The following is a 25117-nucleotide window of genomic DNA, read 5'->3' on the forward strand; positions in this document are numbered from 1 at the left end:
CCAGGGACCCTAACCCTACCAGGCTCCGCTCCCTCTCCAACCCACTCCTTGGCCACCCCCTGGACCCCTGCCCCGCCCCCCGGAGACCCCGCCCCCGCAGTTGGTCCCTATTCGGCTTCAGGATCGCGGCCACACCCCCCGGGACCCTGACCCAGCCCAGATCTCTCCAGGGACCCCGGTCCCGCCCCCAGCCCACAGGTCAGGGAGCCCGACAGGCCCTGAGCACTCGCCCGGCCGCTGCCTGTGAGGAAGATGCCACCTCTGTGCCGCCGTCCGGGCCGCCAAGTCCTCCTCCTACTGGCCCTGCTATTGCCCTCATCACCCCCGGCCTGCGCTCCCGCGCCCCCGGGCCCCGCCGCCGCCCTGCTCCAGGCTCTCGGATTGCCCGACGTGCCCCGGGGCGCCCCCAAATCCCGGCCCGTACCCCCTGTCATGTGGCGCCTGTTCCGCCGCCGGGACCACCAGGAGGCCAGGGCAGACCCGCGGAGGATGCCCCCAAGGGCGACCTTGCGGCCGTGCCACGTGGAGGAGCTGGGGGTCGCCGGAAACATCGTGCGCCACGTCCTGGACAGCGGTGAGTGGGGTCTGCGCTGGCGGCGTGGGTCTGGGAGGCCGAAGAGCCCTGAGGATCCCCACCCATCCCGTCCAGCCCGCAAGCAACCTGGGCTTCAGTACTCCATGCGGTCCTGCGCGTGGACACCTGTGGAGACAGGGGATAGGGGACAGCGAAGGGAGCGGTCCGAAAGCCAGGCTCTTCTACTCCGAGCCGGGCCCCCTGGCTTGCAGCTGAAGCCCTGCCCCCACTCCATCACGGCCCCTCTGCCGCTTCACACCACTTGATGCCTTCCTGCTGATGCCACCCCGCCCCAGCATCGGTTCCCCTGGCCCCAGGCGGGCTTTCGTTCATCCCCCACTTGCCGATCTCCCCCGATCCCCGCACGCGGTCCCCTGTCTGCCGAAGTCCCCAACCGCGGGTTGACCCCAACTGGGTAGGGCCTCTTCCTCGCGAGTGATGCCCTTCCCCCACCCCCTGGCGCTTCACACCACTTGACACCTTCTAACAGACAGTGCGGCCCCACCTCCGGACGCTCACCTTTCTCTGCAGCCCCCACCCCAGAACCCCCTCGTGGGCCAGCCAGCACCGAGAGGGGACCCAGCGCCAGCCAAGCCCTCTCCCTTTCTTCCCAGGAGCGGCCGCCCGCTCCCCGGAACCCGCCCCAGCCGCAGGGCAGTGCCCTGAGTGGACCGTCGTCTTCGACCTGTCGGCCGTGGAACCAGCCGAGCGCCCGAGCCAGGCCCGCCTGGAGGTGCGCTTCGCGGCTGCGGAGGCGACAGCGGGGACGACTGGCGGCTGGGAACTGAGTGTGGCGCCAGCGGGAGCAGGCCTCGGGCGGGTGGGGCTCCGTCAGGTGGTGCCCACCCTGGGACAGCCGGTGCGGGCTGAGCTGCTGGGCTCCATCTGGGCCCGCAACGCCTCGGCGCCCCGGAGCCTCCGCCTGACGCTGGCGCTGCGTCACCGGACGCTCGCGGCCTGCGCGCGCCTGGCCGAGGCCTCGCTGCTGCTGGTGACCCTCGACCAGCGCCTGTGCCACTCCCTGGCCCGGCCGCGGCGCGAGGCCGAGCCGCCAGTGGGTGGTGGCTCCGGGGACTCGTGTCGCGCACGGCGGCTCTACGTGAGCTTCCGCGAGGTGGGCTGGCACCGCTGGGTCATCGCGCCTCGCGGCTTCCTGGCCAACTACTGCCAGGGCAAGTGCGCTCTGCCCGCGGTGCTGTCTGAAGCTGGCGGGGCTCCCGCGCTGAATCACGCGGTGCTGCGCACGCTCATGCACGCGGCCGCCCCCGGCGCCGCCGGCCTGCCCTGCTGCGTGCCCGCGCGCCTGTCGCCCATCTCCGTGCTCTTCTTCGATAACAGCGACAACGTGGTGCTGCGGCGCTACGAAGACATGGCGGTGGACGAGTGCGGCTGTCGCTGAGGGGCGGGCGGGGCGGGGGGGGGGGGGCAGCAATAAACACTCCGTGGTCCGCGCAGCTGTCCCCACTGGTCTTGTTACGTGGCCCGGGGGGTGGGGGGCTGGCAGCCATTGACCATCACCGTTGACCACGAGGGTAATAGGTGGGGGTTCCCAACAGTGATGCCACGGGAGAAACCGTCCCAGAGCCCAACATCTAATGTGCCTGAGACCTAGGAACCGCCCGGCCCAGGCCCTTTTCAAGCCCTGTCTCAGCTTTGTCATCAAGGTGGCTCTGAACCCCACATCCTCAACTGGCCAGACTCCCCCCCCCTCCTCCCCGGGCAAGTGCTCTGCCACACACCCCTGCAGTTATCCAGCCCGTGTGAAAGCGAGAGATGTTTATTAAGATTTTATTGGTGACAAAAGAGCTTAAAACAAATTGACCAAAAACCAAAAGTTACATTGCCTTGGTACAGATGTTTTTCTAATTTGGGGAACTTGCAGTGACTGCTGCTAAGGTGGAGAAAAAAAGCAAGCAGCACAAAGCAGAGGCAAAGCATTCCCAGGAACAGACCAGGGTGGTGGGTGTGTCACCCACGGGACGGCACACGAGGGGCCACAGCAGAAACCTACCCAAACTATGCAGCTACCAAAAGAAGCGGGGGCCGAAGGCCCTGCAGCGAAGGTGATAAACACGAGGCCTGCCAGAGGCGGCAGCCCGTGCCCCGCCCTCCTGAGTGCCAGAGGAAGGGGGCCTGCGTCCCCTCTCTCCCGTGTGCCAGCTGGAGGCTGTGGGATAAGGCACACTGGGAGGGGGATGGTGGGGTCAGGGGCACCAGGGCCCGGACAGGCAGGGTTAGGGCTAGATGGTCCCCAACCAGGGCCGGCCAAGGCGGCTAATACCCCACCATGTGCCAAGAGCTGGGCGTCGGGGGGCCTCGGGCAGCAACAGTAACTTCGAGTTGCAGTTCAGACCCAGGCAGAGGCCCCATGTAACACCTGATGTGACCAATTCTTTCACGCCCTTTAGCACAAATTCAACTTATTTTGGAAACTTACTGTCTCCCTCCCACAAATGACCCCACCTCATCAAAGCTGTGCCTGTGTGTAGAGCGGCTCCAAACTAGTGGGGCAGGTGGGGAACAAGGTGGAGGTGGGGGGGCGTTCAGTGACTCCAACTGGCCTCAGGGGTGGTGGGGGCCTCCCTGGGGACAGGGACGGGTCCTCCTGACTGCTGCCTTTCACCAAATCCTCAGGAAAGACCCTGGGGAAGCAGCAGCTGGCCAGGGAACAGCCACCTTCTAGCCTTCTGACCTCATGGCCAGTCCGGCCTGAAGCCCCTCCTGTGGGGCCAAGTCCACAGCGCACGGGAGGCGCTCTGCTTCTTGGGAGTCCAGCGGAGCCTCGGAGCTGCCTGCCCGGCCCAGGACTGTGCTCCCTCACTGCCCTGATGCTCTGGGAGAAGCTGCTGGAAGCTAAAAACTGAAAACAATCCTCGTCCCATCGCAGGTGTTGATTCTAATCTTGAGTTGTGTTGGCATGTTTAAACTTCGTTTCTGGAAGCTTCTCGCATCTCCCAGGCCCACCACTAAGATTTGAGAGACAAACTCAGCAAAGTATATTTTTCAGTACTCCTTAGAAAGAATTTTTAAAAAACAAACAGAAAAACACAAACCACCATATTTTCTTGAAATGAAAACCCTCCTAGAACGCAGGCAGCATGAGCGCGGCGGTATCAGAGCCGGTGTGGACAGAACCTACACTCTGCGGGGCTCTCCCGGCACGGCCACCACTGCAAGCAGCCTGCTCAGCACAGAAACGCCAAGTTTTTTCCTGCTAAAACGTAGTCCCCTTTCAATAAAAGAGAAAAGTAAAGAAAGAACAGAGGAAAGGGCTACTCTGAGATGAGGGTCTTCCTCCCTCCGCCCTGGTCGCAGACCCAGGTGTGGATACGGCGGGCGAGCTGGGCTCCTCGCGAGCGGGGCTGGCGGGGCTCGCTGGCGGCGGTCCTCCGCGGCCGCCCCACCTCCCGCGCTCCCTTCCGGCTCCTTGCCGCCACGTGCCAGCAGTGGGCGCTCGCTCTGTCTCGGGCTCCTCTCTCCCTCGGGTGCTCCTCTCCCTCCTGTTGCTCACAGTGGTGCTTCAGTTTTAGCAGTGGAAAACAGGTATCCATTTATTTTTATTTTTTATTACCCAGAATAAGATGCTGATGGACTAAGCCACATAGCTTAGCTCTTCCGCTGCCACCTGTCAGGGAGAGAGGGAGGGCAAGAGGCTTTAGAACAGGTGGGAGCCAGGGCAGCTCGCAGACATGGCCTGGAAGGCTCCCCCATTCCAGTGGCCAGCTGGGAGCCCAGACCACTGACTTCCCACCCAGAGAGAAGGTGGCTGAGAGTCACGGCTGCTGGGCCTGTGCAATCAACAGCCCCGCCCCTGCTCCCAGCATCACCAGCTCCCGCAGCCCCTGGTCACTGGTGGGTGGGGCAGGCCCAAGGCCTTCTAACTCCACTCTGGCCTTGTTATGGGCAGACAACCAGGACACGGGGCCCTCGAGGGACTGAGACGCACACCCAGAGGCGCCGCAGGCACCCAGGGGCTGGGCCTTCTCCACCCTCGTGACCGGCCTTGTCAGGGTGAGGGGACCCTCTGCCTCCTGGCTGCCCACCAGAAGCAGCACTAAGACCCTCTGGAGAAGCCTGTGGCAGAGGAGCGTGCATGCATCTCACATCCCCTGCAGCTGAGCAGAGGCACCGGGACCCAGAGTGACAGGCGACAGGGTGGGCGGGCCCCTGGAGGACTCGAGACCCACACCTCCTCCAGAGGCCAGCTTGCCTTCTAGTACTGGGACAGCCCCGTCACTCCACCGTGCTGGTACGCCCGCTCGCCCTGGTATGTGGAGTCTTGTGACAGCGCCACGTCGATCTGTGACTTAAACTCATCACCAAGGTAACTGTCCTGCGAGACAAGGTTGGAGAGAGCAGCACTGAGTCGAGGAAGCGCGTTCATCCTCCCAGCCGTGAGAACCTGCTCTGTGTCCAAGCCGCCACTAGCCCCAAGAACTATCTGGAAACTTACCTCGAAGCCCAAGCGGCAGGAAACCCACACTGGTTACCTCACCACTGGAGATGTGCTACCCAGGACTGTGTGTGGAGTGTTCTAGACCCACAGTCCCAACGCGAAGGTCGTTAGGGGAGAGTGGCTCCCTGGGCGGCTCTGACCCCTGAGGGTGTGTACTGCTTCACGCTCACGTGGCCAGGGCTCACCTGGGACAGCTCAGGCTGGGAGAGGCCGGGCTGGCTCATCTGGGAGGGCTGGCTCATGGAGATGTAGCCTTGGGTCAGGGCGCCCTGGGAGAAGGGCTGGGACGCCACATCCTGGCTGGCCTGGCTGTTGGGGAGGTTCGTCTGACTGGGCCCAGGAAGCCCAAAGCGGTTCTTCTGGCGCCCCCCACGACCAGTCTTGCCTTTTGGGGTGCCTCGGCCTGAAAGACAGCAGTCCAGGGTTCCCTGAAAGAGGTTCTGAGCCTCACAGACAAGCACGCCTGCTCGACCCTACAGTGTGACCCTAGCCCAGGCCAAACCGGCTTCCCACGGGATCCCGCTCAGCGCTCACCTGCGGCTGGCCCGTTAGCTTGTCCAAAATACCCCGGTGGCGGCATGGGCGGCATGACCAGGTTGAAGGGAATGGGGATGTTCATGGCAGCCACGTGGCTGGGGCCGGCACTGATCATGCCGATCTGGTCGTGGGTCTGGAAGTACATGTTCGAGGGCCGGCCTGTAAGACACAACATGAACGGCAGGCGTCACACTGCATCCAAGCGAGTCCACTGCCCGCTGCTCTGCCCACAGCGGGAACGTCTGTCTTGTCCTCTCACTGCTGTCTGTCCCAGCGTTTCCTGGTGTGCTCTGACAGCAAAGTCACCTGATACAGAATCTTCCAACACATCCTCCCCACCCCCAACAGCCTCCTGGGGCTGGTGTCTGGGAGTGAACTTTTTCTCCTGGGGGATTCTGGGAACCACTGGCCTACAGGGGATATGAAAAACGGAAAACATGCTGCATCTCTGATTTCTTTGAACAGCCCTTTTTACTGCAGATGTTATATTACATGGTACCACTGCCACCCTGCCACCCCTAAGAAAAAGCCTAAGCTCGATACACCAGTGGATCTCACTGAAGACAAAAGCCCCCAGGGCAACCTTTGGTCAAGGAAGATCCACGGGGGCCTCAGGGATGAAGGATGGACCCAGGACACCCTCAGCTACACAGGGACGCATCAGATATGGTGACAAGAGCTGTTGTTATTTAAGAACATAACCCCCAGTCTGAGCCTAACGACCAGAAGAACGCTGCGGCAGGGGAAGGGTCTCAACGATTTCCTATGGAAGAGGGGCAGCCGGGGTCCACCTGCCCTGGAGGGGAACGGCAAGCATGCGGGAGGCCAAAGGCAGCTGCGAGACGTGGGCAGGTGGCAGAGAGTACATGGGCGAGGCGCTGGCCCTCCACGACAGCTGGCTCGGGGAAGGGTCCCAGGAGGCAGGGACCTGTGGGATGAATGGGGACCTGCGACAGACTGCCGCCTCAGGCCGGAGGAGTCCCAGGCAGCAGGGCCAGGCTCGGCCTTAGCTCACAGTACACAAAAGCCTCACCCGGCTAGAGAGGCGGTGCGCCCAACCCTGAGGTCTGACAGACGGAGCTGAAGTTCAGGGAAAGCAGCAAAACCTGAGACGAGGCTGCGGGTGTGACGCTCCCAACGGAGGAGAGCAAAGGGCAGGCAGGGTGGGGTGAGGGCGTGGAAGCAAACTGACCGAGCTGCAGGATTTGCTGAGACACCACTGCGTACGCAGAGCTGTGTTATTTTAAAAACATCTGTCATTTGAGAAATTGCCCAAGACCAATTATTTGATTTCAAACAAGCGAAGCTGAGAAAGCTCTCTCACTGTCAGGCAGGTTTCTGCGGACAGAGGCATGAGAGGTCACTCAGGAGTGACAGGGCTGGAAGGTGTGCGCGTGGGAACAGTCAACAAGTGCGGGGCCAGGCGGCCCCCCGCAGAGACTCACCCTGGCTGCTCCGGTCATAGACTGACCCTGGGATGATGGCCTCCCGGGCATCATACATGGCTGTCGTCATGAAGCGGGCTCCCTGCAGAGGGTTTAGGTCAGTGAGGAATTTATCATGCTGACAGGAGGAGGAACTTTCCAAACACCTGGTGGCCTGGGAGGTGGCCAAGCTGCACACACAGATGACAACCCAGAGGCTGGCCACTCGTGCGCTCCGGGCTTCGTCCACCTTTCCGCGCCTGACCCGGCCTTTGATGCCCAACAGCTCAGGCAGCACCCACTCCTTAAGCCCCAGAGCACCATGGGTTTACCAAGCTCCCAGCTGCTTGGGTCTGACTGCGAGCGGCTGGGTGCCACCTGTGACACAGTGTTCCACAAGGGCCAAGAAGAGAGAAGCCTCAGAGCGCCCGAGACACCTGGCGTGGGAGCTCTGCGGGGACAGGCTAGCACGCACTGCTCCTCTTCACACAATGACACTCTCAGCCCACCCCCAGCTCGTACTCGTCCCAAGTCCCACGTGCCGTCACTCGCGGCCACAGGCCCAGAACACCAGCCCGGGAGCAGGGGTTCCCAGCAGTCTCTCCCTGCCCGTGGCAGGCGCTCACCGGGTTGATGGTGTTGACCAGCTTCCTGGGCTTGCTGAACTGCATGAGGCTCTCCCGCAGGTTGTTCAGGGGTCCCTCCACCAGCACCTTCTGCTCCTTGTAGTAGTTCAGCAGGTGGTTCCACAACGGCTGCTTGGACAGGGCCTTTGGGTTGCCCACGATAATGACCCCATATCTGCAAGAGATAGGCACCAAGAGTTTAGTCAAAGCTATGGCTTTCCAGTAGTCATGAACGGATGTGAGAACTGGACCATAAAGAAGGCTAAGCGCCAAAGATTTGATGCTTTTGAACTGCGGTGTTGGAGAAGACTCTTAAAAGTCCCTTGGACTACAAGGAGATCAAAACAGTCAATCGACCACGAATATTCATTGAAAGGACTGATGTTAAAGCTCTAATACTTTGGCCACCTGATGCAAAGAACTGACTCACTGGAAAAGACCCTGATGCTGGGAAAGATTGAAGGCAAGAGGAGAAGGGATGACAGAGGATGAGATGGCTGGATGGCATCACCGACTCGATGGACATGAGTCTGAGCAAGCTCCGGGAGCTGGCGATGGACAGGGAAGCCTGGCGTGCTGCAGTCCATGGGGTCGCAAAAAGTCGGACATGACTGAGAGACTGAACTGAAAGTACAAGGTGCCCAGGCAGCTCCCCTGGCACCCTGCCCACCATGCCCCTGTCTTCTCAGCGCACAGGAGCATTGAGAGCCACCCTCAACCTCCCTGCCTAGACGCCTGGCCTGCCTATGCAGCGCCCTCTGGGAATGCTGGGGATGGTTGGGTAACTGCAAACTGGGGTGACTTTCACTGGAGCCCATCCTGTCAGCTGCCAACCCTGCACATGGGTTTGAGGGCAGGTTTCTGTTGAGCCCAGATGTCAAAACATCTCTGTGGGAAAATGAACTCAGAGACGAGTCTCCTCATTTGCAGACCTGAGTCAGCCTCCTGGGCAACTAAGTCACACGTGGCAGGGGCAGACTCCACAGCTGCCTCAGGCATTCTGATGGGCTGGGCACTTGATGCCCAAGCCAAGCTTCTGGGGGAAAGCTTACATTCATCAGCTGTTTCGGGGCTCCCCGCCTATGCTGGCTACCAAATGAAAAGCAAGGTGCCCTCAGTGGGGAGGGAACCAACATGTGAATGTGAGTCCCACTTGCAGCTGGTACAAGGGTGGCTGCTATCTGGTTTCATGCGGGGGTGACATGGGGTCCACCTGATTCTCTGGGTCCCTCACTATTTCGAAAGTTATATTCCAGAGCTGAACAAGGCAACTGGACAGAAAGCCACCGGGACACAGAAACAAAGACCACTCACGGGTGAGAGGTCCTCTCCAGACTGCTGCTGGGAGCCCTCTGCCGCGCCCCGTGCCACAGCCCAAGGCGCGGCTGGGGTGTGAGAGCTGACAGGAAGAGAAGCAGGCCGGGAGCAGCTCTCAGGCCAACCCCTCCCAGCACTTTGGAAAGCCTCCTACGCACGAGGGGCCGCCCCTGCGATATGCAGCTCTCCCTACCGTGCTCTGGTCAAGGCCACGTTGAGGCGCCTGGGGTCATTCAAAAATCCAATGCCTTGGTGCTCATTGGCCCGCACACAGGAGAGGATGATGAAGTCCTTCTCACGGCCCTGGAACGCGTCCACACTGGCAATCTCCACCTCCTACAGGGGCAGTAAGCACGGTCAGCCAACAGGCTTCCTCCAAGGAGCCCTCAGCCCGCACAGTCTATCTAAATGCACCACTGAATCCCACAGATGAGCCTGGGACCTGAAGCCGGCAGGGCCCCCCGCTGCCAGGTGGTGGAGGGCAGGGCCTGGGGCGGGGCCCGGCGGAGCAGGCAGGCACGCACACACCTGGTAGAGCTTGGTGTGCAGGGAGCCGCTGAACTGCATGTACTGCACCAGATAGGAGCGCTGGCCCTCGTAGGGGGTGATGATGCCGATCTGGTCTGGCTTGGCGCCCGCCTTCAGCAGCTTCGTGGTGATCTTCTCCACGTTTGCAGCCTCCGTCCTAAGAAAGTCAGGCTTTCACTTCCCAGGCTCCATCTCTGGGCTCCTGAGACCCCCCCCAGGACTAGAGGCTGTGGAAGGCTCGGGGCAGCCTCGCCTCCAGTACAACCCTATGGAGGCCCTGCTTGGCACACCCGTGGCTGGGCAGCCCACCATTTACCAGCTGAGTCAAGAGGGACAGAAAAGACTCACACGGGGGCTCCTAAAGGATCTGCTCAACAGGAAATAGACACTGAAAAGATGAGGCTGGACCCACGCTGCTGGTTTGAGAGTGGGAACAGAATGAGCGCAAGGGAACCAGGACAAGGCTCGCCACCGCAGAACACGAGACCACAGGCGCGCAGTCCCGGGGAGAGCTGTCCCTGAGGCCAGCAGGCGCCACAGACAAGTCTCTGCTTACCTGTTCAGGTAGGAGGTGCCTGAGCTGGCAATCTCCTCTTGGCCCTGGGTCACATAGAAGAACATTGGTTTATCCGGTTGGGGCCACTGAAAGTCAAACCCCTTCTTTACACGATCCGCTGGCATCGTGGAGGAGAAAAAAGAAAACATCCTGTTAGAGAAGCAAAGCGCGGCCGGTCTGGGTGTGCTGGGGTGGAGAGCGGAGTGGAGGCCACTCCATCCTGGGCAGAGGCACACGGCAGAGCAGGAAAGGGCAGGCTCCAGCGACTGCCCCAGGTCTGTGGGTCCCAGGGGAGGCCATCGGCGGGGGTCCTCTGAGCGAAACTCCCAGCAACACTTAGCACTATACCTGGTACAAAGCTGGCTTACTTGCGGAACAGATCTCACTGTTAAGTGTTTTCTGTGGCCTATGTCTGCCCCAGGGTAAAGAAGATATTCTATCTTCTTTCAGAAGGTTTCTGATGTACCTTAAGGGACTCATATGCACCCACACCTGGCTTTTAACAATGACACTGTTGATGCCCAACGTCTTGTCCCAAACCAGGGCCTGTGGACAGGCGGGTCTGCCTCTGGACTCTCTCAGGCCCTGTGTGCAGCGTCTCTGGGACTGCAGCTGGACAGTAGCTTGTGACATCCCCAAGTATGAGCTGCCACCATCCTCAAGCTCTTTCATGCTCATCTTAAGTGCTCAGTCCTCTGCAAGTCCTTACGATGCTGAAAATCAGTCTATCCAATCAGACAGTCCACCCATTCTTTTGGGAATTTCTGACTGGAGTTACACCTAATCAGATTAATATAAGAAAACTGGAATTTTTGCACCAAAATAGACTACCACAGATGAAGGAAGGGCCTGAGCTGTGAGGACACACGGTATGATCCCTTTTATGTCAAGCTGATAATGAGGCAAAGACTCGATGTTTCAAGTGAGGGCAGTGGCTAGAGCAAGCTCGGCGCTGGCAAATGTTTAACCGCCTGCCAGGGACAAGGCAAGGGCTAGCCAGCGCCGGCTAATTTCCAGGCTGTAGATACGCCCACACCACTGATGTCGGCCACCCCGGGGCAGGGCGCCAGCACCATCCCAGACAGGGCTCACTGCCGGGCTGCAGGGTGCTGGGGAGGCAGCGTGCAGGTGCAGGCGCTGGTAACAGACACGGTCCCCTAATGAAAACTCACTAAGCCTGGCACTTCTTTACACTCCTCAGAGTTTTTTAAAAAGTTACTTCGGGGGTGCCATGTCACAGACACTGACGGTCCAGCAGTGAAGCATCGCCAGCAACCTCTACCCTGTGGCGCCGACGCCGTGGAGAAGGTGGAGCGAGGCCAGCGGGAGTCTATGCCAGTGCCGGTGGCGGCGCCCCCAACAAGCTCCTCGTGACCTGGCCTTTCCTGGTCCTGCCACCCACCAGACCAGCAGCACCCCGAGGGTCGGGACCGTATTGCACAGCAGCCGCGTGCCGCGGACAGGCATTCACACGTCCCGCCTCAGTCTCCTCATCCACAAAGTGGGCTAAACAAAGCCGGTGTGATGGGCTGCTGGCATTAACAAGACTCTAAACCAGCAGTTCTCAAACGAATGGTGCGCTCACCATCTCTCTACACTCTGAAAGCGGAGCAGTCCAAACAGCTATTATTTCTGTGCGTTACAACTACCGATATTTATTGTATTTTAAAACCCCAAAATTTTAAATAATTAAAAAAATTCATTTAAAGATGACTATATTAACTTAAAAATATTTTTATGGAAAATAATATTTCACTAAAATATATATTTAGTGAATTTTACCAACTCACTTCACTCTCCAGCTTATGGACCCCTGCTCCCAGTCTCCTGGGAGCCCTCACAGCATGTGAGGAGAGACAGGCCTCACAGATGCACGTGGTTGGAAAAGGGAAGCATGTCTGTTTTCAAATATCTATTTGGCCGTGCTAGTTCTTAGCTGCAACACTTGAGATCTCTCGTTGTGGCACAGGAACTCTCACTTGCACCGTGTGGGACCTTAGTTCCCTGACCGAGGGCTGGCCCCGGGCCCCTGCACAGTCTCAGCCACTGGGCCACCAGCGGAGTCCCAGGAAGCATCTTTAAGACCCTTCCCACTGCCATGGGATTATCTCAGTTCTACCTGGAAACCGGATGGGAGGCTGCCCTGCAGTCCAGGGACCATGGCCTTTCTGCGCTGCCCTGACTTGCGTGGCCTCTGACCCCCAGGGATGTGGAAGCACCTTTGCTACCTGTTGGAATGGGAAGTGCTGCTCACCCTGTCAGGCAGGGCTTCCAAAGGCTGACACCCCTGACAAGTGTCACCACCACGATCTCATCAGAAAGTTTACTCAGCACCTGGAAGACACGGTAAGCTCACCTAGGGGACATGTGTTTGCCAAAACTCTCATTCTGATGTGAAGTCTCCTACTTTATCACTGGTGATGAATACTGTGAGTTGTTTTCCTTGAAGCCACAGGCCAGGTTTGATCCCTTTGAAGAAAACGCCTGCTAACTGTCCAGTCTGTGTAACTAGCATGTGAGTCCTTCCTTCAAGCACCTCACACACCTGCCAAGCATCTCGGGAGATGATCCTCTCCCACACAGGATCCCTAGGACGCGCCTCAGGGACCAGTGAACAGAGTACTCCTCACTTTGAACTCAGGACAGGGCCTGAGTGTGTGGGCCCCGAGTGTGTGGGCCTGAGTGTGCGTGGCGTGGCAATACACAGCAGCCTGGGTGCACCACAGGCGTCAGCACAGCCTGAAGGCGCCCAACACGCCAGGGCCACCGCGGAAGAAGTCTGCTCTCGGGCGTGCACAGGCCTCGAGAAGCACAGACAGAGGAAGGAGGGGGCAGGCGCTTGTCTCTGCTGCCTCCTCTTCTGTGTGTGATGCACCAATGGAGGGAATCCTCACGGCTGACTCTGCGAATCTTACCGAGATGTGGACCCCCCACCCCGGCCCATGCCGCAAGAATGGCCTGCACTCTAGAGCACGCATTGCCCCACTGCGCCTCTCAGAGGGCCCTACACACACAGTCACCACGTAAGGCCACTTGAGAAGGAAGCGAGACCACGCACTGTCCCCAGACACCGGCACTGGGCCAAGCTTACCTGCGGTAACGCCGTTCTGGAGAGAGCCCTCGTAGAAGATGTTGGATGGGAAGGCGCTGAGCGCGGGGTGCATCCGGTACTGGACCTGGAGGCGGATGGGGCGGATGCCCAGCACCACCAGGCGCTCAAAGAGCGACTGGGACAGCCCGGCCTTGGCCGCCTTCTTGCACATCACCACAGGGCCCAGCTGGCAGTGGTCACCCACGAGGATCAGCTGCGATAAGAGGCCCACATCACAGTTCAAACATGGATAGCCCACATATCTGCTCAGGGACTAAGAGGACTGGGGTCCATACAACCACCCATCTACGCTAACTCAAGTGGCAAGACACTGACCTGGAGTGGGAAAGCTGCCCACCATACGTGTGGAACATGCTCTGAACCTTCACGAAGGCACTCTGTGCCACGCCCACCCTTGGCAGACCCCTCAAAGGCCTGCTGTGCACCCCCTGTGCTCTGCCAGGGCAGGAACACAGCCGAGGACACTAACGCAAACCTCCACACTAAGCGCCGCGCAGAACGAGAGGGACGCACTCAAAGCGCCAAGTCAGGCCGTGGCGGACGCGCTGGGGCCCACCTGCTTGGCTCCAAGGACCACAGGCACCATGCACTCTGGCTCGGTGGCCTGCGTGCTTTCGTCGATCAAAATGGAGCGGAACTGCATCTTGGCGAGCCTCGGGTCTCCTGCGCCCACACACGTGCAGCAGATGACATCTGCGTTCTGGGGAAGAGAGTGCGCCAGGTCTCAGGGCACCTGCAGGTCCAGGCTCCCAGAGCCCAAAGGGCAGGCAGGACGGGACGCAGACGCCGCTCTGGTCCACACCCTTCCTGACAGCATCTACAGTCCAGGCTGTGGTGACCCTAAGCGCTTGCGAATCACGCCTAAAAAGGGCGTGGTGCCTCAAGACAGCCTCTGAGGGGCAGTGCTGAGCCAGGGGAACCGTGGTCTCAGTCGGTTGTCACCTAGAGCGGGAGACGGTGCTCTGAACCTGCCCGAGGCTCCAGGCACAGACCAGGCTCCCAGAGTCCAGCAACAGGGAGGCTGGCAGGGAATGCAATCTACCTCAAACACTTGTGCATTTCAGACAGTAAGATGTCTCTGTGTGACCTCAGAGGAAGCACACAGAGGACAGCATCAGAGTTCTCTCCTCAAATGGAAAAGAACCCACTAACGGCACTTCACATGGACTTAATGTATCCAAACAGGTCCTTTGGCCCAAGTGAACAAGTGAAACTCAAAGCGCTGCTCAGCCATGTCCCACTCTTTCCAATCCCACGGACTGTGGCCCGCCAGGCTCCTCTGTCCACAGGATTTCTCAGCCAAGAATACTGGAGTGGGTTGCCATTCTTTTCTCCAGGGGAATCTTCCCAACCCAGCGAACAAACCTGGGTCTCCTGCACTGCCAACAGATTCTTTACCGTCTGAGCCGCCAGGGAAGCCCAAGTGAACAAGAGAAGACAAAAGCCCAGAGCCCCAGACCCGTTCCTGGGCAGCAGGGCAGGTGAGGAGCTCACCATGAGCAGCTCCCTCTCGGCAGTGCGCTTCAGGGCTCTGTAACGCTTCTCGTCCGCCGACGACAGCTCCCCGGTCTCATCCTTCAGCTGCTGCAGCTTCTGGAGCTCTGGCATGCTGCGAACACGGCGTGTGAGCGGGAGGCGGGTGCCGCCAGGGCCTGCCCCGGGGAGACGCGTCTCACTGTAAGGCCAGGGACCCAACACCCACCTGTCCATGTTCCTGATCTGGTTGTGCAGGGCCAAGAAGGACACCGGGGAGTCTATGGCCTCGCGGCTCTTGGCACAGAGCCGCACGACTTTCAGCCCGGTCTGGTGGATCTTCTCAGTCAGCTGATCCACGGCTATGTTGCTTGGAGCACAGACCAGCACGGGCCTTCAGTAAAACGTGAGCGAATGTCAGCGCTCGCCCAGAGAAGAGCCCAGAGCGAGACCACTGTGTGGATCACAGGTGGTAGGGGAGCCGACTCAAGCCCTAAGACTAAAGCCAGGAGTGACATGGTGCTGAAGGAGCAAGGTAGATGGTCTGGAACTTCCTGATCTTCACACTGTGCATGCCACTCCCCACTAACTCCTGATTCCAGCGTCATCATCTCCTGACCGCACTGTTAAGACTTTCCAAGCTCTGAGGTGCACACAGGCACAACACAACCGAGGATGAACCTACCCTGTGCAAGCTTACTTGTTAAAAACAGCCACAAAGGCCAGATCTACTACCAACGGCGTAGGAATCAGCATGCCAGGTACCCTGGGCCCCTCCATTTCCCCACCCTGGGCTGTACAGAGCCCTACCCGTTGCCTTGCCGAGCCAGGTGGTAGACGATGGTGGCTGAGGTCACGGTCTTTCCTGTGCCCGGTGGGCCCTGGATCAGACTCAGCGGTCTCTGCAGCACAGTCTTCACGGCATAAACCTTCGGATACAAGTGGCCATTAGGGGTGCAGACGAGGCGGAGGGCTGCTCGGCACGCGCCCTGAGGCCTGGGGCCCTCCTGCCCCTGGGGCGGGCGAGAACCTGAGAGTGGTTGAGGTCGGGGAGCCCCTGCGCCGTGAAGCGCTTGGGCAGCTGGCACTTGATGATCACGTCCTCCACCTCGTGGCCGAGCAGTTTATGGTAGATGTAGCCCGACACGGAGGTCTCGTCCACGGCAAAGGTTTTCAGCGCGCTCTGCATTCTGAAGGGGAAGCTCTGGGTCAGCAGCGGGCACATGCAGCTGCCAGGCAGCCTGGCTCCCCACAACACGGAGCAGTGGGGAGGCTGCAGGCACACTGAGGGCCAGGGCCTGCCAAGCAGATGCAGGCAAGCGGGGGCGGGGAAGGGGGCGGACATACCTGTCAAATGAGGTTGACTTCCACACGAAATCCACCTGGAAGTTATGAGTCACCTCCACAGGGGCACCCACACTGCTCCGAAGCTCAATAGCGATCTCATCACCATAATCTACACCGCCGAGTTAAGTCTCACCCTTGTCAAAGCCTTAGGAGGGGCCCTCACTCACGGAGGAGACAGCCCCTCCTCCACACCAGACACAGGAAACACAGCGAGGGACCCGTGTTCTCAACGGCAGGTTCCGGCCACTGCAGCCAGGGGCGTCTTCCCCACGAGCCTAGGGTGGCACCCAGCAAGGAACAGCCAAGCCCAGGGCCGAGGTTCCACAGAGCCCTCGGGCACACGGTTCAGAGCACCCTGGTTTCTGCCTAAGCAGCTCTGTATCAGCTAGGACAACTGAAGAGCCTGATGGCTGGAGACAAACCAGAGTCAACGGGGCTGCACACAGCCTTCCCTGCATCCGAGGCCCCAAGACTGCTCTCCACGGTGACCCACACAGGTCTCCTGTACTCGGGACAAGCCCGTCGGAGACTGGGGCAGAGGGTGCCTGTGCCGGCCCTTCTTAACACAAAGGATACTATCAGGGACCTTGATGACGTGGCCGATCCCTTTCCAGAGGGGCGCCAGGTCCCCTTTGTACCGCAGGCATATCTCATCCCCTTGCATGAGCCGCATGTCTTACAGAGAGAAGACAACAGGAAAACCAGCGTTTTCACACGCATCACAGACACCACCACCAACAGTTCAAATTCAGGGACACTTTACAAGGGTGAAACTAGGAATTTTATGCTACTTAGAGTCACAAATATTTTAAAACTTAAAATCACCTCTTAACCAAATTATGACTAAATCCTCATTACCAGAGTCAGTCTTGGGCAAAGTGAAGTAGGCGATTCTCTTCTTGTTAAGGCCCAGGTCCCACCTGACCGTGATGTTATCTTGAGTCTGAGCACATAAAAAATAAGAGCCCTGTTAGCCTGCAACACAGACACGGGCCTGGGCTCCTCGTGTCTGTTTTCCATAGGCAGGCGCCCCACGGCAAGCAGCACCCGACAGCCTGAAACACCAACAAGCGCACATCCGGGAGAGAAGGCGTGAGGACCCTGAAACCTGCAGAGGACGACCGGAAGACCCCCCACACGACGTCTGTTCTCGGAGACGGCGGCTCTGTGGGCGGCGGAGGCAGAGAAGGAAGCTGACGGCTGAGGACATGGCCCGTGAGCCTCGGGGCTTCCGATTCCCGTGCAGTTTCCGAGGAATGGGCACAGGAGGGTCCTCAGGGTACTGCGGGCTCCTGGGGTCTGCCTCTCCCCGCTGCGGCAAAGGCTATAAACCCAACTGGAAGGAATGTTTGTTGGATTTTAAATCAGACAGCACCTATATATGGATGTTTGGCCATGAGTGGCGGGGCACCTGCCCACAGGCCTGTCCTTAATCCACGGCTTCGTCTCTCAGGGGCTGCACCGTGGCCCAAGTCAGCATCTGCCGTCTGCAGAGAAACCCACCCTCCGCAGACCTGAGGAGAGAGGCTTTGTTAAAACGAACAAGCCCTCGTGCACACACCACATCACCTGCGACTCTTTCAGCTTCTTGTCGTAGTCAGCCTCCAGCTTGACCAGAGGCCCGAATATGTTCTGGTACTGGTAGGCGTCCTCGTAGCGCAAGAGGACGTGCTGCGGCTCCTCATCCACTCCGGGCTTCTCCAGGTCCTCCAAGGTGGCAGAAGGGTTCTCCTAGAGACAAGAGCCGGCACCACGCTCTTCCCCATCCTCACCTCCACTCAGAAGGCACTGTACGCGCGCGCACACCCGCCATCACTTCTCAGGACGAGCAGGGCTCCCAGTGGCCCAGCCCTCTCATCAGGAAGCCCACGCGGCACACAGAGGGGGAGGCCCCAGGATCACAGCCTGACACACATCCCACCAGGTGGCCACGTTCTTCCACCAGCACCTCGCCCCTGACATGGGAGAGGTTACTCTTCCCAGTTGCCAGGAAGAGCACTGGATTCCCTGAGTGTGTAAACAGAAAGGAAGGCCCGCCTCCCCATTTCCCCCTGATCCCACTACGCTGCAAAAGGAGAAACACGCTCTCGGCAGTAAGTGGGCTGTTTAGATATAAACAAGGACGGTGAGATAACCACAGCAGCCTGAAAACCGAGGTGGAAAGGTTCCTTGCTAGCCAATGCTTCAAACATGCTTTGCCCTGCAGCTGTAGAGAAGATAGATTCACATTTTTAAAATTATATGGGTGCCTAATTAAAATTTCTAGCCTAATTAATTAAAACAGCAATTAGGAATTCTCGGCTGTTCACTAGTTAAGATGCTGAGCTTCCATTACAGGGGCTGCAGGTTCAATCCCTGGTCAGGGAACCAAGACCCCACATCCCGCACCAAAAATAAATAAAATGTGTACGTGCGTGCATGCGTGCGTCTGTGTGTCTGTGTGTGTCTCTCTGTGTGTGTGCAAGCAGCCAGAACCAGAGGAGGGCTTCCTTGGAGAAATGGCCTATGGGCAGGGCAGGAATCTTGCAAGCCCCCAGCCTGGCGTTGCCCTGGCTCCAACATGTCACACGTCTCAAGCCCAACCACGTTTCACACAGTATACCGCAGTCCTGGCTGGCTGCTCAGGCCCGGCTCCTCCTGGCGTGTCCAGCCGCAGTCGCTGACAGCCAGCTCCCATCCTCCTCCTTCCCACCAGCCACCCCTGCCCTCGACAAGAAGAGAAAAATTCCACTGGCCAGAGCTTTCCTTTCCCAGAGGCCTGGCGGGAGGCATCGCTGGCACCCTCCTTCCTGTTTCTGAGGACCCCAGTCCCGGTCCCAGCCCCCTCCCCCACCACCACCTGCCACGGAGCGGGACGGGCTTTGCCGGCAGGCCCTCACCTTCCAGAGCTCCTCCAGCTTGTTGATCTGCTGGGCAGTGATCTGCCGTGCCCGCAGCTGCTCCTGCTCAGAAGGGATCTTGACCAGCCAGGACAGGAAGCACCGGTCCTGGATCAGGGGCTGCCACTGGGAGCTGTCCCAGTTGATGTCCTTGAGGCTGCTCTGACTGGCACAGGGCTGCCTGCAGAAACCCCGAGGGCGGGGAGAGCCCAGGTGAGGGTGACCTCTGCCCCCCGCCCCAGGCTCATTACCTCGCACCTCAGAGTGGCACTCCCTGCATTTTACTGCATGATCACAGTGCCTCTAAGCTGTTAGCAATAAGCGCATCTCCCCATGCACTTGAGCTCTGAACTCTCAGAACTCAGAACAGACCCTGCCGTTACAGAATTTCATGATTTGACCAGAAGACACCCCGAAAGGGCCATGACATCCCCCGCTCTGTAACAAGCCCCGACCCTCCAAACCTCCTCAGACCTCGCCAGCTGGCAGAAACCATTCAAAGCTATTCTAAAGCTCCAGAGAGGTGGAGCCGTGGAGAGACTGAGTCTTCGCCTGAAAGGCACCCCCTCAATGAGGAAAGTGGGGCCCTGCCCTCACCTGCACAGCAGCACCACAACCGAGTCGGCCTTGGCAGGGATGAAGCCGAGGAGGAAGACGTTGCGGCAGCCGCAGTTGTAACACTCCAGAACCGTCTCCCCCAGGGGCCCATCCTTGTGCAGGGTCACCTCTTTGCACTTTGCCCTCACAAGGTGATTTACAATGTGGCTGAAACCAGGAAATGATCAATAGTTAACACCCAAAGTTTGGCTTTTCACCACTTCCAATTTTCGAGCTCCGTTAAAAGTTCCGGTACCGTTCACGGTCCATTAGCAGGAGCGGTCACACCTCATCCATCTGGCATCCAGAGGGACCGGCCTGCCCCCGAACTGGCTCCCACTGAGCGCAAAATCGATCCAACTTGAACCATTTCTAAGGAAAACTTTCCTAACATGCTTCGCACAGTTCCCTCTTCCCCCATTCCTGCTTTCTTAAATCCAGCTTATTGGGCCTGACTGAATCTAACGCGGGTGCCAAGGCTGCTGTCTTGGAGAGGAAGGCTCGCCCCTTCACTGCTCCTATTCACTCAACGTAGTTTCTCTGCTGCTTCTTTCACAGTCACTTCTCCTAGCCCCCGCGCCTGCTTCCAGGAGCAACACCCCTTCTCATTTGCTGCAGGCCAGGAAACCTGATAACCAAATGTACCAGAAACCTGAAGACAGCAAAAAATAAGGAGTAGGGGGAGGTCAAGGCTACTCTCCGGAAGCCCAGGGCCAGCTCTCAACTGTCTGGAAGCCCTGCTGTCTCAGCTCTTTCCTTGTTGCGCGTGGCCACTCCTGACGTCTTTCTCATTTCCGGGACACGGCTCACCTAAACCGGGGCCTGAGTCCCTGGTTTAGCCGCTGGACTCGCCCTCCCCAACGCGAGCCTCACTCAGGGCCCCAGGCAGTGCCCGCCCCTGCCTCAGGCTCTCCCAGCCTCCCCAGCGACCCCCAGCCTTGCTGTGGGTGTGTCACAGGCTGAGCACGCCTGCTGGGCCTCCAGCCTTCCCTGCTGCTCCCCTCGAGTCCCCTTGGGAAACCCCTCCTGTGCAAGCTTTGGCTCAGAGGCCAACATCCTAATCCTCTCTGGCCACACAAAGACTGTCAGATTACCCAGCTAATCATCACTGCTCTCTGTACCTCCAAAGCCCCTCCTCCCCTCCTGGAGCAGCCACCCCTGGGTATTCTACGGGAATCAGTGATTTCCTCTTGTCTTTTCTAGGCCCACCACGCTCCATCACATTGGAAGCTTCCTGAAGGCGGGTGGCTGCCCCATCACCTTCACAACTTGACCTTGCACAGAACACACAGTGCTGGCCGATGAAGTCTGTTTTCTCTTAGAGGTTCTCTGCTCACTTCCCTGACCCTGGCTCTGCTGACCTGAAGATGGGGTTGCCAACTAAGGCAAGTTTTATTTAATTGCTTTTCCTGCAGGAGAGGAACTAATGCAAACACAGTAACACTTAAATTACCCAGAACATTTGGAAAGTGGGATACCAGTCTCTTCTGGGTACCCTAAAGATGCTTCTCCTTTCATATCCCTAAAAAACCTCAGCTCCCTTTCTCGCCTCACTCAGAAGCCCGTAATTTGCATTACTAACTCCACGGTGACATGAGATCTGATCACTCTGCGTCCTACACGAGATCGTGAGCCCGGGTCCAGCTGCCGAGGACACAGGAAGGGTAGGGGCTCTGCAGAATAAAGCCGCCTACGGAATTTCATCACTTTATTTCTATAAAACAGGAATCTCAGAGGAAGATGCTGCTTCTATTCCTCGGAGACTCTGCTCTGCTTCTCTGTGGCAATGGCCTGAGTCCTCACCTCACGGCAGCCTCAGAGAAGCCAACAGGACCAGACCCGTGCCAGTGGTGGGGGCTGAGGAATCTCACCACTCGAGCTTAGATAAACGGACTCTCCCCTGGAATCTGAGTACCCACATCATGCTGGTCTCACCCAAACCCAAAAAAGGGACCTAGTCACAGCTGCTGCTGATCAACAGCAGGAAGGGAAGCCCAGAGTCGACGATCAAGTGAACTTAATTTAATCTGATGATTCAGGATCTGGCCCATATTAGCCTCAGGACTGCTCCAATGAGCTAAGGCCAGAGGGAGCCTTCTCAGGAAGCAGCTCCCATGGATGCCCATGACTGTCTTGGGAACATCCTCCCCAGGCATCCAGTAATGAAGATGAACGGGCATGCCAGGAGCTCATCTTGCAGAAAAATATAAATAAAAACTGGGAATGAGAATTAAACCAACCCTCCTTGCATAATAAAAAGAACCGCAGAGAATAAATCAAGGGTAAATACATTAAGGCATTCACACACCACCATCTGTTTCAAGTTAAACCAGTCACAGAGGAGGGGGAAAAACCAGGTTTGTTAGCGTGATTTTATATTGTGCTTCGCTTCAACATTTCCATAATTTACACACAAATCTGAGCACAGCACTGATTAAAGACACATGCGCGGTTTGATTATCTACCTGCCAGAAGTATTTCCACGTCCATTACAGAACCACTTCTTGCTGGTGTTACAGTAAACCACGCAAGCAGGATCATGTATTCCACAGTAACTAAAAAAGTCAAAACATCAACAGTTAAAGTTGGAAGATTGCTCTCTGGTTTTAATTTGGCAGGATGTAAAATTCTTTCCTCTTACAACATTTTTAAGTTTTTCATTAAACACATACTCAAACCCAACGATCCCACTAACAAAATCCAATCAGTTAACTGCAGAGGCTTCCTGACCCTGTGGACACAGGGAAGGGGTCGGGGTGCGGTGGAGACTCCTCGGATGGCAGCACAGACCCTCGCAGGCAGGGTCGGGGGTGTGGGGCACAAGAGCGGTGCAAGGTGCCAGGTGAGCCCAGCAACGTAGGCCTAGCGCCCCCAAGGTGACGGAGCCATTCCCCTCACTCTCAAGTTTCAGGAACGGTGACTTGTGAGCAGGGAAGTCAACATCCTGGCTCTGGGCACACAGAAGGTAAGCTGAGACCACGCTGCATTCAGAGCCTCACATGCTCCGGCAGAGGGCGCCATGCTCCCGTGAACACTCAGCTCAGCCCAGCAGTGGAGGGTCCCGCATGGAGCACCTCAGGAGAGCCCCCGGACTCCCTTTTCTGAAAATCAACACACCAAAAACAAAAGCACTGGCTCTGGCTCCGCACAGAGTAAAGTTCTGTATGTGCATGAAGCCAAGACTTCATCTCAAACCAGAATGTGCTCTGGCCAAGAACCTTCCCCGCGGCACCTCATGCCAGGACAGCTCTCCCTCCTCCTCCACTCCACTCCACGCGGACGGCAGGAGTGCGAGGGGGTGTGCAGACTTTAACCACTTCACAGGCCTGTCGAGAACAGGAACACTAGTACAGATGTAAAAATGTACTGTGAATGAGAGGGAGCACAGAACCAACAAAGTCAGACAGCCTGCCCATCAGGCAGGGAAGGAGCAGCCCTCTGTGCCGCCATGGGTGCTGATGGTGGAGGGCCGCGCGCCTGAGGGTGGGCAGGGCCGAGAGGCCCAGGGCCCTGACTGGCGGAGGGCCCCAGGCAAGATCATTTCACCTCTTTTGGTCTCAATTTCCTTGTATGCGTGTTACAAAAAAGCAAGAGTAAGTCCAAACACAAGGGATGGGTCCTCCTCTAGATCAGAAATCCAAATCTGGTCAATACGTAGGTCTTTTATTATTATTATTATTTTTTGCTGCCCAACAGAGCCTGTGGGATCTTAGTTCCCCGACCAGGGACGGAACCCACGCCCCCTGCCCTGGCAGCATGGACTGCCATGGAAGTCCCCAAAGCAGCTATTTTAAAGAAGCCTACAGGAACCTTGCTGTGAGCGAAATCTCGGATGCTCTTACCCTCTGGACCCAGTTGCTCACCCCATGTGCTAAGTTCTTTTGGATGAGTGAGGGGGCAGGTTCCGGGGAACAACCTTAAGGCCTGAAGAAGGCAGAGAAGGGGACTCTTTCTCCCTCCAGCTGGAAGAATCAGGGATGACAGAGGGTGCTGATCCCACTCTCCTGCCCAGGATGAGGGATTTATGTGTGTACAAGGGCTGGAGCAACCTTATTTCCAAGCACAGTGTTTCCAAGTGTCACAGTCCATGTGTCTTAGACGGGCCTCTGTAAAGTCAGACCTTGCATGTGGAAGGCGGGTGCTCTGGGAGGTGAGTCCCCCCCGTGCTGAAGCGCTCACCTGCAGGCGTGTACAGGGAGATCCTTTGTGTAATAGGTATCTTCTTCATCTTCCTCAAAGTTCAACTCGGCCAACAACTGGCTGGTCTTGGCCACGCTGTCGTCCACGGCCCCGTTCTGCAGGATGCCCTCAGGGCCACCAACCTATGGCAGAAGGGCAGCATCACCATGAAGCGCGGCAGCTTCTGGGCCTCAGCCCAGGCACCTGGCGTCTCTCCACGCGAGCAGTCATGGCAACCTTCCCGTGAAGCACTGGCCTGCTCTCCACTGCGAGGCAGTCCAGCTGCTTCCGATGCGACTTTTCATACTCTCCTCCCTATCAAACCTGCCTGGCCAGAAACAGGGCATGCGCAGCAGAGGCCACCCGCCCTGCCACGTGCATACCCCAGGCAAACCCCATCTAACCACAAAGCCACACCCACCAGGATGCGGAGGGCCACATGGAGCAAGAGGACAGCTCGCAAACCAGGCATGGTCCCCCCGAGGACAGATGCGCAACGCCAGACCAGAGGGCCTGGAACCCCACCACGGTGAAGGGGCCGACCCCCCATTCCTCTGCCTAAGCACCAGAAGCAAAGGCTGAGACTCCTGCAGGCGTAGGAATGTGGTTCTCTTGCTAGTCCACAAATTTTCTTCACTGTCAGTTCCCCTCTCTGGAAGGCAGCCCTTAAGCAGGAATTAGAAACTGAATGTTAAGACAATCTCCTAGTTTCAGGATACAATCGTACTAAATATACTACCTTTTGCATGTTGTAACAGCAAAAACAGGCTTTAAGTAACCAAGCGGTGAACTTCACAGGCACTTCTGCTGAGCTCACACATCCATTCGTCGGCACACAGAGCTCATCCGAGGGGAAGAGACGCTCCTATTAGCTGCCCTCCGGGAACTGCCCCCTCAGACGGCAGCCAACAGTCCCCGTCACCACCAGGGGCCACAGCCCACACGAAGCTGGGTCAAGCAGAGGGAGCAGCCTGTGACGAAGGACAGGGAGGGACAGGAGCCCCGGGTTTCTCTGAGCTGAGAGACGGGTCAGACACTGGCCTGGTGCCCTGGCAGAACCCCTGCCACACACAGCTGGCAGACTGAAACCATAACCCACGTCCACACCGCGGAGGGTCGGCCAGGCCAGCCCCTGTCCACTGCTCCAGTCACCCATCTGAGCAGAACAACACGTCTCCTGAGAAGGGCACCCCAGAAATTTCAAAGACGCATTCGGGTTGTCAAGAAAGCCAAGATCCCGTTACAGGAATCCCTGTCTCTGTAATGGTCTCACCCAGATCAGAACCCCATTTCAGTTTCTGCCACCACTTTAATATACTTTCATTTTCAGAACGTCCAGGTTAAATGTAGGGAGACTGTATGCTTTGTTTGGGGGAAATTTTTTTAAACAAAAAATCAGTATCAACTTTTGGGTTTTAGTGTCACGAAGATAATATTATTAACATCATCACAAGCACCTCTCTGTGAATCCCTGATCTCCTTTTAAAAAACTTTAAGTGGTTCTGTGGCATT

At 57.8% G+C, this 25117-nt stretch overlaps 2 protein-coding genes across 3 annotated transcripts in view; one reads left to right on the forward strand and one right to left on the reverse strand.

Annotated features, from left to right (window-relative positions):
• The first annotated feature begins 252 nt into the window (after positions 1-252).
• Positions 253-2028, forward strand: GDF1 (growth differentiation factor 1). The gene is made up of 2 exons (XM_069590627.1): positions 253-574; positions 1189-2028. Exons 1-2 carry the CDS (start codon positions 253-255, stop codon positions 1971-1973), a joined length of 1107 nt encoding a protein of 368 aa, XP_069446728.1. The 3' UTR covers positions 1974-2028.
• A 318-nt stretch (positions 2029-2346) lies between these two features.
• UPF1 (UPF1 RNA helicase and ATPase) overlaps positions 2347-25117 on the reverse strand; it is a 33395-nt gene continuing 10624 nt past the window's right edge. The window contains exons 2-24 of one of the 2 annotated variants that reach the window (XM_069590623.1): positions 23606-23748; positions 21892-21981; positions 19427-19594; positions 18830-19010; positions 17520-17681; positions 16776-16893; positions 16527-16625; positions 15951-16059; positions 15634-15793; positions 15414-15532; positions 14833-14997; positions 14625-14739; positions 13687-13830; positions 13110-13323; positions 10019-10136; positions 9463-9619; positions 9128-9270; positions 7618-7792; positions 7013-7094; positions 5565-5726; positions 5216-5433; positions 4785-4907; positions 2347-4199 (exon numbers count right to left, since the gene is read on the reverse strand). In XM_069590623.1, coding sequence (XP_069446724.1) covers positions 4788-4907; positions 5216-5433; positions 5565-5726; positions 7013-7094; positions 7618-7792; positions 9128-9270; positions 9463-9619; positions 10019-10136; positions 13110-13323; positions 13687-13830; positions 14625-14739; positions 14833-14997; positions 15414-15532; positions 15634-15793; positions 15951-16059; positions 16527-16625; positions 16776-16893; positions 17520-17681; positions 18830-19010; positions 19427-19594; positions 21892-21981; positions 23606-23748 — 3162 coding nt within the window. In that variant the 3' untranslated portion in view covers positions 2347-4199; positions 4785-4787. The remainder of the gene's footprint in view (positions 4200-4784; positions 4908-5215; positions 5434-5564; positions 5727-7012; positions 7095-7617; positions 7793-9127; positions 9271-9462; positions 9620-10018; positions 10137-13109; positions 13324-13686; positions 13831-14624; positions 14740-14832; positions 14998-15413; positions 15533-15633; positions 15794-15950; positions 16060-16526; positions 16626-16775; positions 16894-17519; positions 17682-18829; positions 19011-19426; positions 19595-21891; positions 21982-23605; positions 23749-25117) is intronic. The other variant, XM_069590624.1, reaches the window with a different exon arrangement.

This window comes from Ovis canadensis, chromosome 5 (assembly GCF_042477335.2).
Source record: "Ovis canadensis isolate MfBH-ARS-UI-01 breed Bighorn chromosome 5, ARS-UI_OviCan_v2, whole genome shotgun sequence".
Lineage (NCBI taxonomy): Eukaryota > Metazoa > Chordata > Mammalia > Artiodactyla > Bovidae > Ovis > Ovis canadensis.

Coding starts and splice junctions, on each gene's coding strand:
- GDF1 (XM_069590627.1), top strand. CDS start 253: ATGCCACCTCTGTGCCGCCGTCCGGGCCGCCAAGTCCTCCTCCTACTG. Junction 575..1,188: donor GCGCCACGTCCTGGACAGCG/GTGAGTGGGGTC, acceptor CTTTCTTCCCAG/GAGCGGCCGCCCGCTCCCCG.